The 15,744-nt window shown below is 36.4% G+C and overlaps 1 protein-coding gene across 1 annotated transcript in view; it reads left to right on the forward strand.

Moving 5' to 3' along the window:
- LEMD3 (LEM domain containing 3) overlaps nt 1-15,744 on the forward strand; it is an 86,920-nt gene that overhangs the window by 52,868 nt on the left and 18,308 nt on the right. Inside the window, exon 4 of the mRNA XM_043967380.1 lies at nt 7,594-7,661. Within this exon, the coding sequence (XP_043823315.1) occupies nt 7,594-7,661 (68 nt within the window). The remainder of the gene's footprint in view (nt 1-7,593; nt 7,662-15,744) is intronic.

Below are 15,744 nucleotides of genomic sequence, written 5' to 3' on the forward strand. Positions count from 1 at the left end.
TTGAGGTGCATCCTCAGAAGAGGATAGCAATCTCAGGCCATGGAAGCACTCAAAAAGGACTTTGAAGAGAAAGTAGGAGAAATAGAAGGAAGATTTAGAGATGTGGAGGAAAGAATGGAAAGAGAAATGAGAACAGTGCAGGAGAGTCATGAGAAAAAAGTCAACAGCTTGAAAAGCCAAAAGGAAAAGGAGATAAAAAAGCTCCGTGAAGAAAATTATTGCCCAAGAACTAGGATTGAACAAATGGAAGCTAGTGACTTTATGAGAAACCAAGAAACAGTAAAGCAAATCCAAATGAATAAAAAAATAGAGGGCAATATGAAATATCTCCTTAGAAAAACAGCTGACCTGGAAAATAGATTCAGGAGAAATAATTTCAAAACCATTGGACTACCTGAAAACCATGACCAAAATAAGAGTTTAGACAGCATCTTCCAAGAGATTGTCAGGGAAAGTTGTCCTGATATTCTAGAAGCAGAAGGCAAAATAGAAATTGAAAGAATCTACCAATCACCTCCTGAAAGACATCCCAAGAGGAAAACCTTCAGGAATATTATAGCCAACTTCCAGAGATCCCAGGTCAAGGAGAAAATATTGGAAGCAGCTAGAAAAAAGGAATTCAAATACTGTGGAGCTACAATAAGGATAAAACAAGACCTAGCAGCATCTACATTAAAGGACCAGACGTCATGGAATATGATATTCCAGAGGGCAAAGGAACTGGGACTATAGCCAAGAATCACCTACTCAGCAAAACTGCATATAATCTTTCAGAGGAAAAAATGGGACTTCAGTGAAAAAGAGGAATTTCAGGCATTTGTGATGAAAAGACCTGAACTGAATAGAAAATTTGACTTTCAAATACAAGACCTGGAGAAGCATAAAAAGGTAAACAAGGAAAAAGAAATCATGAGGGATATTAAAAGATTAAACTGTTTACATTCCTGCATGGGAAGATAATACTTCAAACTCATAAGAAAGTTCTCAGTAAGGAGTTCACAGAGGACACAGGTCTCAAGTGAATATGAAGGGATGATATCTGTAAAGCATTTATTTTTTGTTTATCCTTGTTCTTTGTAGGGCAGACAGGGTGAGGTGTCTTATGTCTGGGGCCGGATTTGGGCTTGGGGCCTCCTGGATCCAGGGCTGGTGCTTTGTCCACTGTGCCACCTAACTAACTCATGATGACATTTTAAAAATAGAGTTATGGGGGAGGGGGGAGGGGAGAAGTGGAGTGGGGAGAGGTAGTTCACATGAAGGAAACAAGAAAAAAGCTTATGGAGGGGAGGGGAAGAGGGGGACAGAGTGGGGGAGTGAGTGAACCTTACTATCATCAGAGTTGGCTCAAAGAGGGAATAACATACATACTCAAGTGGGTATAGTAATATATTTTTGTCCTGAGGGAAAGTGGGAGGGAAGGGAGATAAGGTGAGGAGAGGGGAAGGAGGGAAGGGCAGATTGGGGGAGAGAGCAGTAAAAAGCAAAACACTTTTGAGGAAGGTGAAGATGTTCTGTGTAACTGCACAAGACATATTGAATTGCTTGATTTCATAGGGAGGGTTGAGGAGGGAGGGAGGAAGAAAAATTTAGAACACAGAATTAGCTCAAAGACTTTAATCTCATCAGAGTGGGCTCCAGGAGGGAATAGCATTCACACCCAATTGTGAGGAGTAATCTATTTAATCCTACAGGAAAGTAGGAAGGGAAGAGGATAAGAAGGGAAGGGTGAAAGAAGGGAGGGCAGAGCAGGGGAGGTGGCAGTCAGAAGTAAAACACTTTTGAGGAGGAATATGGTAAAAGAAGATAGAAAATAGAGTAATTATCATGGGAAGGGAATAGGATGGAGGGAAATAGTTATTATGATTCATTATTGTGTCAAGATAATGGAATGTGATAGATGAGATTTAGCAGATACTCAGGGGCCCACCTGGAGACTGGTTTAAACTGATTGAATTGGATAAGGTAGCTGACTGCTGACTGGATTACTGGTTAATTAGATTGTAAGCACCTATGACTGGTACTTAAGGGTACTTAAGAAAGTAATTGTTCTCAGAAGCTAACAACTTTGAACTTTACACCAGTGAACCTGTGAATTTGAATGACAGTTAGCTTGAAGAACCTCCCATTTCTGGGAGGGGAACAGGAAGGAGGCAGGAGAGCTTGGCCTCTTTGGCTGTGAGACATTGGGCGTGGTGGCAGAGAACTTGAGAAGTGGGAGATTAGGAAGGCTAGGGTTGCCAGGTTATAGGAAATCTGTTCTCAATATTTCTCTTTTTTTTTTTTTTTACTATTTTTCAATAAACCCTTAAAAAAAACTAAACTCGTCTATCAGTTTCCCCTCAAAACTGGAGGGGACAGATTAGAACACATTTAGAATTTTAAATTACACACTATAATGGCAAAATGTATGGTACCTACTTTGCTGGGCTATTGTGAGGAAAATTCTTTGTCAAGTTTAAGGTACTATATAAAAGTTCTGATGAACAGGATGCTATCAGAAAAACCTGGAAAGACTTAGATGAACTGAAGCAGAGTGAAATGTACTGTATACAAAATAACAGCAATAGTGTAAGATGATCTGCTGGGAAGGATGTGGTTATTTTCAGCAATGCAATGATCCAATATAACTCTGAAGGACTTATGAAAATTGCAATCCATCTACAGAGAATGAACTGATGGTATCTGAAAACAGATTGAAACACATTTTTTTCTTTTCTTTGACAATTCCTTAATCTGAATTTTTGTTTTTTAACTGTTTTTTTTCTCATAACCTAGCTAATGTGGGGATGTTTTCCATGACTACTCATGTATAACTTATATTGAATTGCTTGAGTTCTTGGGGTGGGGGGGTGGGAAGGGAGGGAGGAAGAGAAGTTGAAACACAAAGTTTTTAAAAAATTGATTTCAAAATTTGTTTTTACATATATTTTGGAAAATAAAATTCTAAACAGAAAATAAATAATAAATAAAGTTTAAAAAAATAACCAAAAAAAAGAGAGAGAGACATTGCAGTATAGTAGATAGAGAGCTAATTTTGGAGTCAGGAAGACCCATATTCAAATCCAGCATCTAACACTCTCTGTCTGAACCTGGACAAGTCATTTAACCACCTAGTGACCTTTAGCAACTCTCATTAAGTCTAGACATTGCACAGCAGATGCCCGTATGCCTTGGTAGAGGGAGTTTTATCAGTGGGAGTTCCCTACACCAGTAAAATCAAAGTAGTTCTTCTTCTGCCATTCAAAAAAGAGGCCATTAAAATATCTTCTTGTAAAATGAATTCACATTTCCCAGTAATAACTGAATGTGGGCAAGAAGTTTCCCCCAAAAGATTAGAGGGTTACTAGTGTTCAATGAAATGTGCTGAATACATGCAACTTGTAAATTCTTACTTAGCTGTTATATGTCACTCTCCTTTTTCGAATCCATCCTTTTCACATAGGTGCCAGATGTGAGCCTGTCAGCTCCTCCAACTCAATAGATTCTAGTACCTCCCTATTACAGGATTTCACATAAATTCCATTGAACAGTTTAGCCTTTCACAACCTGATCTTTTTTCTCTTTCTCGTCTTCTTACATATCCCTTCTTCGCACACAATCTTGGGTGCAGCTTTGATGACCTGCCTGCTGCTGTTCCATCTCCTGTCTCTGTGCCTCACACTACTTGTTCTCTCTTAATGCTTTCTTGTAGAAGCTGTAGCTTCCTTCATAAGATTCTACTCAAGGGCTATCTCCTTCAGGAAGTTTGTTGATGGATTGAAGTCAAAATGTGTAGGACTCAAAATATGGGCTTTATTGCATTTTGCTCAGGTTCTATTTAGTTTTGGAAGTTCCACACTTTGGTAGGTTTATACAATTTGCATCACTGATTTCTATCTGACCAGGTCTAGTTCATGTCTGTCATACCAGTTCATCCTAGCAAATACTGCTTTTATCTCTCCTGCTTATTTTTATTTCCTATCCACGATCAGTGTTTACATATCGAATATCCCTTAGTCTGTTAGGTTGTAAAAAGGGAAGCTTGAAGTTTTCCTTCTACACTGAGGCTTTGGTTTTTCTTTTCCTCCTAGTGGCTCCAACTTCAGAACCATTAAGAGAGGTAGTCCCTGTCATCGTCTACTAGGGATTCTTATTGTGGGGTCTGTGAACTATTAAAAAATATTTTTAGTTACTTCATTTCATTATAATTGGTTTCTTTTGTAATCTGACTGATTCAGAAGGGATCTGTAATAGGCTGCCAAAAGAGTCCATGAGAACAAAAGGTTAAGAACATATCTGTCCTATACTGTCATCCTGTAAAGGAAAGTTCTCAAACAGGTCTAGATCTGGCTTTCAGATGTTTCTTGTTCCCTTCCTACCTGACTCAGTTACAGAAGAGGCTATTAAACAAAAACATAATTGATTCTCCATAATGCAAAAATTTGATTAAGGACAACTATCTTTAGGTTGGTTTTTATCCTTCACTCAGAAGGAAGATGCTGTTCATCCCGTTTAGGAATTGAAGAGGGGAGATTAGGAGGTTTGGCTGTTCTTGACATTTGAGATCCTTCAAAATGTTAAGATTAGAAACATGTACTAAATCAAAGAAAATGAAATGTAATTTGGACATGTGGAAGGTTCCAGTGATGAACCATATATTATCTTAGACTAGTCTGTCTAAATTTGGAGAAATCCTTCATCATACTTCCTGTAAATTTTTTGTTCCTAGCAATTCTTAAAAATCATTCACTAAACTTTATAAAGATTTCAACCTGCAGTTCCACCTTGATGAAATTACAGATCTTTGAAGTAGGGAAGTGTACACAAAGCTCTTTGTGCAAATGCATTTAACCCAACCTGCCCACTTGTAGAGCTGAGAAGACATGATTTTGTAGATGGTCATGTGAAAAGAGACCTGAATCTCTAGCTCTTCCTCTCCCCATGGCTCACCATCAGAGTTTTAGGGCAAATTCTAAAGATATCAGCCCTTGATGACTGTGAGCTTGGTATGTCAGCTGTGTTATATAACTGTCCCCCAAAAATGCATTATGAAAGATAGTGTCTAGCTCAAGGGAGGAGAGTAGTCCCACTTGTCAACTTTCTTGGTCAGATCATAATGTGGCTTATCAAAAAGACACTGAGAAACAAGTATGCCTCAAATAGATTTTTTTTTCAAAGAGTGAAATACAAGCTTATGAACCATATGAAAAAAATTCTCCAAATTACTAATAATCAGAGGAATAAAAATCAAAATAAGTTTTTACCTCTCATCTAGAAAATTGGCAAAGATATGACGTAAATATCCAGTGTTGGAAAAGCTATGGGACAATAGACACAGTAATACAGCATTGGTTGAATTATAAGAAGATTTAGTGATTTGAGCAAACAGCTTGGACCTATGCTATAAAAGTGACTAAATAGTTTATTCTCTTTGATGTAACAATCCCATTAGGACACTTATGTCACCCAAAAGACAGGGCAAGTTCCCAAATATGTCAGAATATTCACAGCAGTGCTTTTTGTTTTAGAAAAAAACTGAAAACAAAATTTGTTCCTATCATTTAGGAAATGGTTAAATACATTATGGGTTTTTGTTGTTGTTGTTAAGTTGTTTTTGACTCTTTGTGATCCCATTTGGGGTTTTCTTGGCAATGATACTGCAGTGATTTGCCATTTTCTTCTCCAGCAATTAAAAAAAAATTACAGATGAAGAAAATTGATGCAAACAGGATTAAGTGACTTGCCTAGGGTCACAAAACTAGTGTCTGTGGCCAAATTTGAACCCAGGTCTTCTTCACTCCAGGCCCAGGCTTTTATCTGCTGAGCCACCTAGTTGCCCCAAAACACAGTATGTTATGTTAGTTGTAATAGAATATTATAGTTTCATGAAAAAGTGAACTCACAGAAATTTGTAAAGCCTTGTTTGAAATCATACAGCACAAAGTAGCCAAGCAAAGGGAACAGTATACACAATGAGCACCACCACCACAACAAACACTGAGACATTAGAATTGAACTCAGTGCATTTACCAGAGTCCTGTTCAGGTGAAATGCCTTACTCAAGGTAGGGAGGTAGTTTATCACATTAGTGTGCTATTTTGGGGGTTTTATATATAGCTCTTTATCGCCAGAGATGGTTCTGGAAAGAGGCTCAGATGGAGACAAGACATGTTAGTTTTGTTTTTGTTTTTTTTAATACAAGTTATATCTACTAGACATTCAAAGTTTGATATTCAGGTCTGTTCTCTGTACATTTACTCATTTGAGTTTGTCAAATACAGAATAACAAAAAAAATTAAATGTTAAAAGTGAGGGAAAGGGAAAATCTTTTTTTGATTAGAAAGTGTCATCAGTAAAGTTTAAAAAAAAACCAAGTTTCAGTAAAAGTTAGATTTTTGTGACTGGGAGCATCTTGGGATTGTTTGAAAGTGCTTCTTAGTTTCTCAGTTATAATCCAGCCCTCCTTGATACTAGACCCTGCATACTTTCCACATGTGATGTCTAAAATACTAGATGACCATCAACTTGCATGTCATAATTTGGGGAGTATGTATTTTTCAATAATCTGGCTATTTTATTTTAGGATCACTTAAATTTTTGACTAATTGGTATTATTTGAGTACCTTGTAAGTCTGACTGAAGAGTCCCTATTTGGTATTGCTCCTCCATAAATGAAATCTAGGAAGCCTCAGCACGTCTAGGAATTGCCTCTTCTTTTTGGACACCTTTTTTGTCAGTTAATAGCGCTCCCGAAAGGGCTCTTAAACAGTCTTTTTCTCCATGGTTGCATTGATCACATCCTCTTGTTTGATTTTAACACAAAGGGGAGATGCTTGGGTGAAAGAGCTTTTAAGGCTATATTTGGTTAGTTTAAGTTAAATGCTTTGGGGATAAAATTGACAAATATAGTATGTTCTCTGTACCGCTGGCATTTTTATGCCTAAAGATTTTAGTGTTTAGTAGAAAGTTAGTAGAAGGTTTAGTAGAAAGTTCACTGTAAAATTGTTACCTCTTCCTTTCTCACGTATTCCTCAAGGATATTATTGATATGTGTATAGACTATTTGCATAGAGATTTTATTTTCTTCACATTATCATCCCTGCTCTTCCCTCCCTTCTCCGGGGGTGGGAGCAGGGGAATTTTCAGCTCTTTGCAATCTAAGTGCCATTCGTTAATTTGTTCACTTAGTAAGCTACTATATGCCTACTATCTTTTGTTTTCACCTCTAATAGAGTATACTACTACATGATAAAGTTATTAGGAAAGCATTTAAAGAATTGTATAGATGAAGCATTATTTATTATGGGTTACTATTAATTGTGCAGTGGGATTTAGCATTCATCTCTTAAGTATATAAAGAGATTACTAAATGAAGAATGACGACAAGCAATATATAATTGACTCAGGGACATGTTCCCATGGAAGATTGTGGTTTCTTTTCAGTATTTTTAAGCTGTAAGTATTTTTCATAGAAAGTATAAACAATATTTTAGTCTTCCGTATTATTGATATTTTATAAGATCATTAAAACATATCAAAATTCTGTATGTAAATGCTTTGAAATTATCTGCTTTTTATGAAATATTGATTCACATAAAATATTAACGTTTCTAGGAGATCATGAGTGTGGCAGTTCTGTCCAGAGGAGGCTTTCTGTCCAGGAGGCAGCTGCATATTTAAAAGTAAGCAGTAAAATTTTAATTGTTCTAGTCATGCTGTTTGTCTAGCAGTTTTGTCTAAATTGTTGTGAACTGGATTACTCTGTGTTGCTAAAAATTTAAATGATATACAATGATATGTGTACTAACATTCAGGCACTGGTGCAGTTTAGGAACTGCCTATTCAGATGAGATTTTGACAAATGTAACCGGCACTAATTAATGCAGGGTGGTGAATATTGGGGAACCTAAAATCTTTTTTTTTTTTTCTTGGTGAGGCAATTGGGGTTAAGTGACTTGCCCAGGGTCACACAGCTAGTAAGTGTTAAGTGTCTGAGGCCGGATTTGAACTCAGGTCCTCCTGACTCCAGGGCCGGTGCTCTATCCACTGCCATAAAATCTTAATGGAGTTGCCGATTAGGTTATCTAAACTGATGGCTAACTCCCCCCCCCCCCCTTTCGCTCCCCTTTTTTTAACTTATGGAGGGTTTTTTAATGATGCTAAGGGAAAATGTTTCAGCCTTACAGTTTGATGATAAGAGATCATGAGCTTAGCATTTTTGAAAAAATTAATTTTATGCAGACAAGTTGATCTATTATTTTTCACCATTGGCTTCTTTCTTTCTTTCTTTCTTTCTTTCTTTCTTCCTTTCTTCCTTTCTTCCTTTCTTTCTTTCTTTCTTTCTTTCTTTCTTTCTTTCTTTCTTTCTTTCTTTCTTTCTTTCTTTCTTTCTTTCTTTCTTTCTTTCTTTCTTTCTTTCTTTCTTTCTTTCTTTCTTTCTTTCTTTCTTTCTTTCTTTCTTTCTTTCTTTCTTTCTTTCTTTCTTTCTTTCTTTCTTTCTTTCTTTCTTTCTTTCTTTCTTTCTTTCTTTCTTTCTTTCTTTCTTTCTTTCTTTCTTTCTTTCTTTCTTTCTTTCTTTCTTTCTTTCTTTCTTTCTTTCTTTCGGCAATTGGGGTTAAGTGACTTGCCTAGAGTCACACAGCTAGTAAGTGTTAAGTGTCTGAGGCCGGATTTGAACTCAGTTCTTCCTGACTCCAGGGTTGGTGTTCTATCCACTGCGCCACCTAGCTGCCCCTGAATATTTCTAGTTGAAACCATAATTAATTTTTTTTTTCCCCTCAGGAATTTAGGCGATTGTGATTTTTTTTTATCTTTAGGGAAATTCAGAGCTTGTCCCTCACTCCTTTTTTGATTTATTTTGCTTAGCAAAAATATTACATGAGAGCCATAACTTTGTATTTTTTTAAAAATCTCATTCATAATTTTCTTATTATTAACATTGAGAATTTGATTAGTTTGGTCACTAGAAACAAGATTATGCTTACTAAAATGTATTTATAAAAATACATGCATGTTTGGAGAGTCTGCAAATGCATTCTATATGTATGTACCTGAAAGAGAATTTGAGACTTTCATTCTTCTAGTGGTTTGCTTTATAAATGTTAATCCTTAGTTAATTGGAAAGTTTTATCTGTTGGTACACTGGTTAACTGAGATGTTACTATACCTAATTATAATATTTATTACATTATTAATTTGCCCTTTTAGGAACCTATTTCTTTGGAAAAAGAAATAAGGACTTATTGCTCAGGTTTGGTTTTGATTTTTTAATGGTCAAAGTTAGAGCAAGATTAGGTAGCATGACACTGATCAAACCTGAAGTCAGTGTTGGTTTCACTTACTCCATTCCAGATGCACTTTTTATTCTTCATTCTTTTCCTTTTTCTATTTTTCCTTCCTTTTGCCCCTTTTACATTCCACCTGCTTTTCTTCTGCTTCCCCTTCCTTTCCCCTCTTTCCCATATATAACAAGAACCAGTTAGGCATAATGAATAGAGAACTAGTCTCGGAAAGAGGAAGACCTGGTTCAAGTATACTACTTGTTTGACCTGGGGCAATCCACTTTACAACTTTCAGCGCTCTTGGCTTACTGTAAGATTATGAATTGTTGAAGTTCCAGATCTGTATTGGTAGAGGGAGTTTCCTTACCTGCGAGTTCCCTGTAACAGTGAAATCTTAGGGTCAATTCCTATTCCTACCCTTTATAGACAAGGCCTCTCAGTCACTAGCTGTAATACTGCTAGAAATTCTAAGGAATGCTATTACAGATAACCTTTTGGAGAAGTAGGTCATGAAGAATGTATTGAGATCAGAAAACCTGGGTTCTAAGTATGAGCTCTGAAACCTTTGGCAAATCACTTAACTTCTCATGCTCTTGTTTTCTCATCTATAAAATGAAGGACCCATTGATCTCTATCCCTTCTAACTCAAAAGTCTTTGGTTTCATATTTTTGTGTATTGACACATCTATACCTAAAGATAAGCAAGTGAATTTGGTTATCTCTTAAGAATATTTCTTCCATTATTGATAATAGACTCTCCTTAATTAGATGTTAGGTGAAATAACATTATTTTGGGAACTAAACTTGAATTTTCACTGACAGACTGATTTTTGTGTATCAAACAGTTGGTTCAACATTATGGTTAAGATTCATTAAATAGTAAGAGATGGGTTGAACCTAACTCTTTTGTTGTTAGACCGTAACATCAGAATTGTCAGATTCCTCCTCCTCCTCGTCCTCTTCTTCCTTTTTTTATTTACATTTTACTGTTGTAAGAATTTCCAAAATTACATTCTGAGTACTTTCAGTGTTGGTACCTTTAAGACTATTGAACTGAATGGCATCCTAATGAATCAGTAAAGCTTCTTACTTGCAGATACTCGGAAAACAGAATTAACCTCAGTTTTCAGAATATTTTCATGACTCTCATTCACTAATTCAACTGGGTAATTTAAGATTCTAAATGTGGATTCTAATCTGTTCCCCCAGTTTTGTGGGAAACTGACTAAAATCACTGATAAAACGAGTTTAGGTTTTTAAGGGTTTATTGAAAAATAGAAAGAAAAAGATTGAGAACAGAATTCCAACAGCCTAGCATTCCTTTCTTTTCTCAAATTTCCTGTGAAGTCCTCTGCCGCCACCACCACCATCAAGTCAGGAACCCAAAAGAGCGAGAGCTCTCCGCACAGGCCCTCTTTTCTCCTTCCTGTCTCCTCCCAGAAAATAGGAGGCTCCTCAAGTTGATTGGCTGGTAGCCTTGATAGACAGCACCCATGAGCAAATGTCACTTCCTGACACCAAGGAAAAGCCACATGGCCTTGCCCTCTGAGGCATTTTCCTCATGGCAGAGCTTTCCCACAGCAAGTCTCCAGTAGGTGCCATCATTCCAATCATTACACAGCCAAAGCTTCTATGTGCCAGGCATTTTGTAGCTGTGGAGAAAATAAGAACACAAATGTCCCTGCTGTCATAGACCATGCATGTATGCAAAAAAAGCAACATTCACGTGTATTTTGCCCATAATAACTTTGTAATTAGAGGCACTTATTTTGGTTCAGTAGACTCCTTTTTTTCACATTGTTTAGAATTTTATTTTTCAAATTATATGTTAAAGCAAATTTTGACATCAATTTTTTAAAACTTTGTGTTCCAACTTCTCTTCCTCCCTCCCTTCCCACCCCCCACCCCAAGAACTCAAGCAATTCAATGTAAGCTATACATGAGTAGTCAATAGACTCTTGATATATAATTTTTATAAATGATGGGCATACTGGAGTCATTGAATTATTTCCTGAAGAATAAATGCATCCAAGTGTTCATAGGAGTCCAATTTATTCATGAATATTCTGTCTGGATTTGAAGACCTAAGTTCAAGTCCCAGTTCTGCTGTTTCTTGCTCATATTGACCTTGGGCAAGTCATTGAATGTTTTTAACTCTGTGGTTCTTCATTTATAAAATAAGGAGATATAAACTAAAGGATTTCTCAGATCCCTTCCAGCTCTCAATCTTATGATTTTAGAAAATATTGAATGTTTTTTGAAACTTTTTGTACCCTCATATTCACATTAGAGTATATTTAAACCCTCATTTTAAGCTCTCCTGAGGTATTTGTGGCCCTGATGGGCTGTTTTTATTCAGTGGAAGAACTCTTTTTACACATACACTGATGAGGTTAGAACTTAAAAAAGAAAAAAGTTGAGAATCTTTTGAGTGTATAAATTTCAAATTTTCCCTACCATGTTTGATAGCTTTGGTGTAAAGATTTTAAATGTCATTTTTAATGCATGTGCAATAAAATCTTATAGGTGGCCTAGTCTTATAGATGGGCTAGAAGGAATTACAGAGATTTTCTAGTTTAGGTCCCTCAAATTACAGATGAGGAAACCGAGGTCCAGAGTGGTTAATGACTTGCCCAAGATTTGCATAAGTGGTGAGTAGCCGAGATGGAATATGACCCTAGACCCTGTGACTCCAAGTCTAGGCTTCTTTCAAGACAGTGCTTCCCATGAAAGAGGCTGTTTTTTGCGTTGCTTGCCTAATCGTACCCATGAACTGAGTCACTTGTCCGTGTGTGTGTGTGTGTGTGTGTGTGTGCGCGCGTGTGTTTTGTACATGCATTGTGTGCTCATAAATTTAATTCTTTTATCTTTATACTTTGGAAGACATTCATATTTTTTTCTGATTGTTAATACTATTTATTTTTTCTTATAAAACATCTTTACTTAGTTTTTGTATATCCCCACAAATAGAAAGTAGATTCATTTTTGTGTGTGAAGGGTTGTGGTCCCTCTAGTGGACCACTTTAGTATTACATATTATTTTATTCAAAATATAAGCATCTCTAATGTAAAAACAAATATTCCAAACATTCATTTTGTAATTTGATCGCTCTGGAGTCTGCATTTTTCCATAGAAAATGAGTTGTGGTTAAGTACCCAGGCTATCCTTCAAATGTTTTTAAACCCATAACATAACTTCAATACGATACATTTGTCATGGAAAAATAGTAGAAAATTAAACTGTGGTATGTATGCTGTACTAGCTGAATTATGGAGTGAATAGACTTTTTATGTGTTAGACTAGAAACTTTACCATACATATAAAATGTGTTTTATGGGAAAATGTATTCTGTTAAGCATAGTTAGAAGGAAACATGGAAGTGCTAAAATTGCATTCCCCTGTCACAGCTGCTGCTGGAGAGAGATTGAGTATGAGTCCTGGTGAGTGGATATAGCTGTGGAAACCTTGGGAAGATGGGAAGCAAATACTTTAATTAGACGCTGCTTTCTCTGACATCCAGATTTCTACCCAGGCCACCACAACCTCAACACTCCCCCTTCCTCCCATCCTAAGATCCCTTTCAGCTCTTAATCCTATGATTCTAAGAAATATTGAATGTTTTTTTGAAACTAGTTGTAAGTAGTTGAAACAGTAGGTACCCTCATTAGATATACTCACAGTATATTTAAACCTTTCCATTTGGAATGTCATTTTAAGCTATCTGAAGTATTTGTGGCCCTGGTGGGTTGCTTTTATTTATTGAAAGAACAAGACACATACAGACACAGACACACACACACACACACACACACACACACACACCCTGAAATAATTTACCATCTTTAACCATCTTTGTGACAAGGAATATGCCACTTTAAATTATGTGTGAGAAGAAAATGGAACATGATTTTATTGATGTCCTAAAATAACCTATTTCTTGCTATTCTAGTCAGCTTTTTGTAGAAGTCTAGGAGTACCTATACAACAGATTGCTTTTTATCTAATATCTATACATTTCAAGTAACCTGAATCTTTTATGCACTGATTTTTTTCCTTTAAAATTACATTTTATTAATATGTTATCATAGTTATTTGTAGAGAGGGGGAATCCTCTCCTAAGATGAACCCTCTTTTTTTGAGGGGGGTGGAGAAAAAACAACTGTGAAATGAGAAGGGGCTTTGGGTATGTTTCAATACCTATTTTCAAGGCCCTTCATTAATTCTTTTGTTATTCAGAGTTTGACTTCTAATGGTCTTAAATTTTTTATCTTGCTGAATTTTTAAAGTTTTATTTGGTGTGAATAATTCTTTCACTCACCATGATGGCAGCTTCCCTATGACTTGTTTTGGATAAATGATGTGACCAAAAAATTCATAACCTTGAAGTGTGGTGGTGTGTGGTGATTGAGCCTCACTGAGCCCAAATTTGAAACTTCCAGATTTGTAGAACCCGCCACAGCTCACAAACCTGGCAGTTTTGGGAAGACACGAGTCATTGGAGTAGGACCTGATATTTTAAAGGCAGCTTCTTGGTTATACTAAGAGCAGTGTAGCAGAAAGAGACGTGAACTTAGAGTCAAACTCAATTCCTAGCACAAACTAGCAATGAGTGACCAGGGGCAAGTAACTTAACCCTCCTAAGAGTGTCCTCATCTGTGTCCACTTAAGACATAGAGGATTATTTCTGTGTCATGGTGACATAGGGGCAGTTAGGTGGCACAGTGGATGGGGTACTGGGCCTGGAGTGAGCAAGACTTATCTTCCTGAATTCACATCTGACCTCAGACTCTTACTAGTAGTTTGATCCTCAGGAACACACTGTGAGTCCAGCTAAAGGTGCAAGTAACAAATTATGTAAGCTCAGGGTGAGACTTTATTCTTGACTTGTTCAGGGCCTCTTGCATACCCTTGGTTCAGTGTTTCTGGAAAATAAGGCAACTCAAGAAGACAGGTTAAGTTGGCTTTGGGATAGTACCAGCTGTGTGACCTTGGGGAGGTCACTTAACCCTGTTTGCCTCAGTTCCTCATCTATAAAATGAGCTGAAAAAGGAAATGGCAAATTTCTTCAGTATCTCTGCCAAGAAAATCTCAAATCAGAAAAAATCTGAAGCAACCAAACATCAATTTAATTTTATTCCAAGTCTTTGAAAATTAGTATTTCGTGTATAATATATTTGATGCAAAGGAAGAGCTAGGGGACAGAGTTCAACGTTGTATTTATCCAGCCTTTGTAAGATACCATTAACTATGGCCAGCTTGTGGATTAGCCATTCTGTGAAATGCCAACAAGTAGGTTCCTTCCCTCTTCTCACCCTTCATTTTGCCTTTCATTCTCTTTTTCTTTTCTTCTCATAAAATAAGACAGTTATAGTTGATCCAAGTAAGTAGACAATGGAGTTGCTTCTACCAAACCAAAATGAAGTTTATGAAGCAGATATACCACTCTGAAACTACAATTAGGGTTTATAAAATGAAGTTTATGAAGCAGATATACCACTCTGAAACTACAATTAGGGTTTATAATAAAACCTCATAAGATTTAAGACAATTTGATTTTTCCTAACATTCTAAAAATAGAATGCATTTTTCTTCATCTTATTTTGTCAGTCTGCTATTTTTACATTGCTGTCATTTCAAAATGTATCACCCTTCTCACCTGCCCTGTGAGCTCATCCTTGTAATAGTAAAAAAAAAAAAAGAAGAAAAAAAGTTAAACAAAACCAAAAGCCACATTAATTGTATCTATGTGTTATATATGGTATTCAGCACCTAGAAAGGTCATGTCATGCCCCCCCCCCACACACACACACACAATTCCCCACTGAGAAGGAAGGAAGCTTCATTTTCGTAAGTTTTCTTTCGAGTTAAATTTGATCATTATAATTACACAGCTTTCACAAGATTCTTTTTTTCCCCTTTGTGTTAGTTTTTGTTACTCTAACAAATCTCTGTACTTGTATCATCCAACAATGGCTTTTTATCCTGTGTAATCCTTGTCTTTTGTAGAGGGTTTATCCAAACTTATTGAACACCCTAACTCTGAATACTTTAGTATTTCAAGGATAGCAGGTATAGTGCTTGTTGTCCACTCATCATCCCTTGATTCAGTTGCCATATTGTATGTACCCACTTCCTTGAAGCAAAAGGCCACTAGGAAAGAATGTTATTTACTTTGCCAGGGGAGGGCAATGCATCATGTTGTACTTAATTTTATTCTTCATAAGGGAGAGTTCACTGTGGAGCACAAGGATTCCTCGCTCCATGACAATAATGTAACAACAAAATATATCAGTGGCATGTATTTTAAGGGTAAAAATCAATCCAAGCCATTACTTGTCTGTTATCAAGTTGCCATCTCTTGCTTTTTACCCTACCATCTGCTGCCGAAGTGATTTTCCTTATGTACAAATAATAATGATAACAATAATAGCAATTATATAGCATTTTAATATTTACAAAGTGCTTTATACTTATTATCTCATT

Source organism: Dromiciops gliroides, chromosome 5, assembly GCF_019393635.1.
Source record: "Dromiciops gliroides isolate mDroGli1 chromosome 5, mDroGli1.pri, whole genome shotgun sequence".
In the NCBI taxonomy this organism is placed as follows: Eukaryota; Metazoa; Chordata; class Mammalia; order Microbiotheria; family Microbiotheriidae; genus Dromiciops; species Dromiciops gliroides.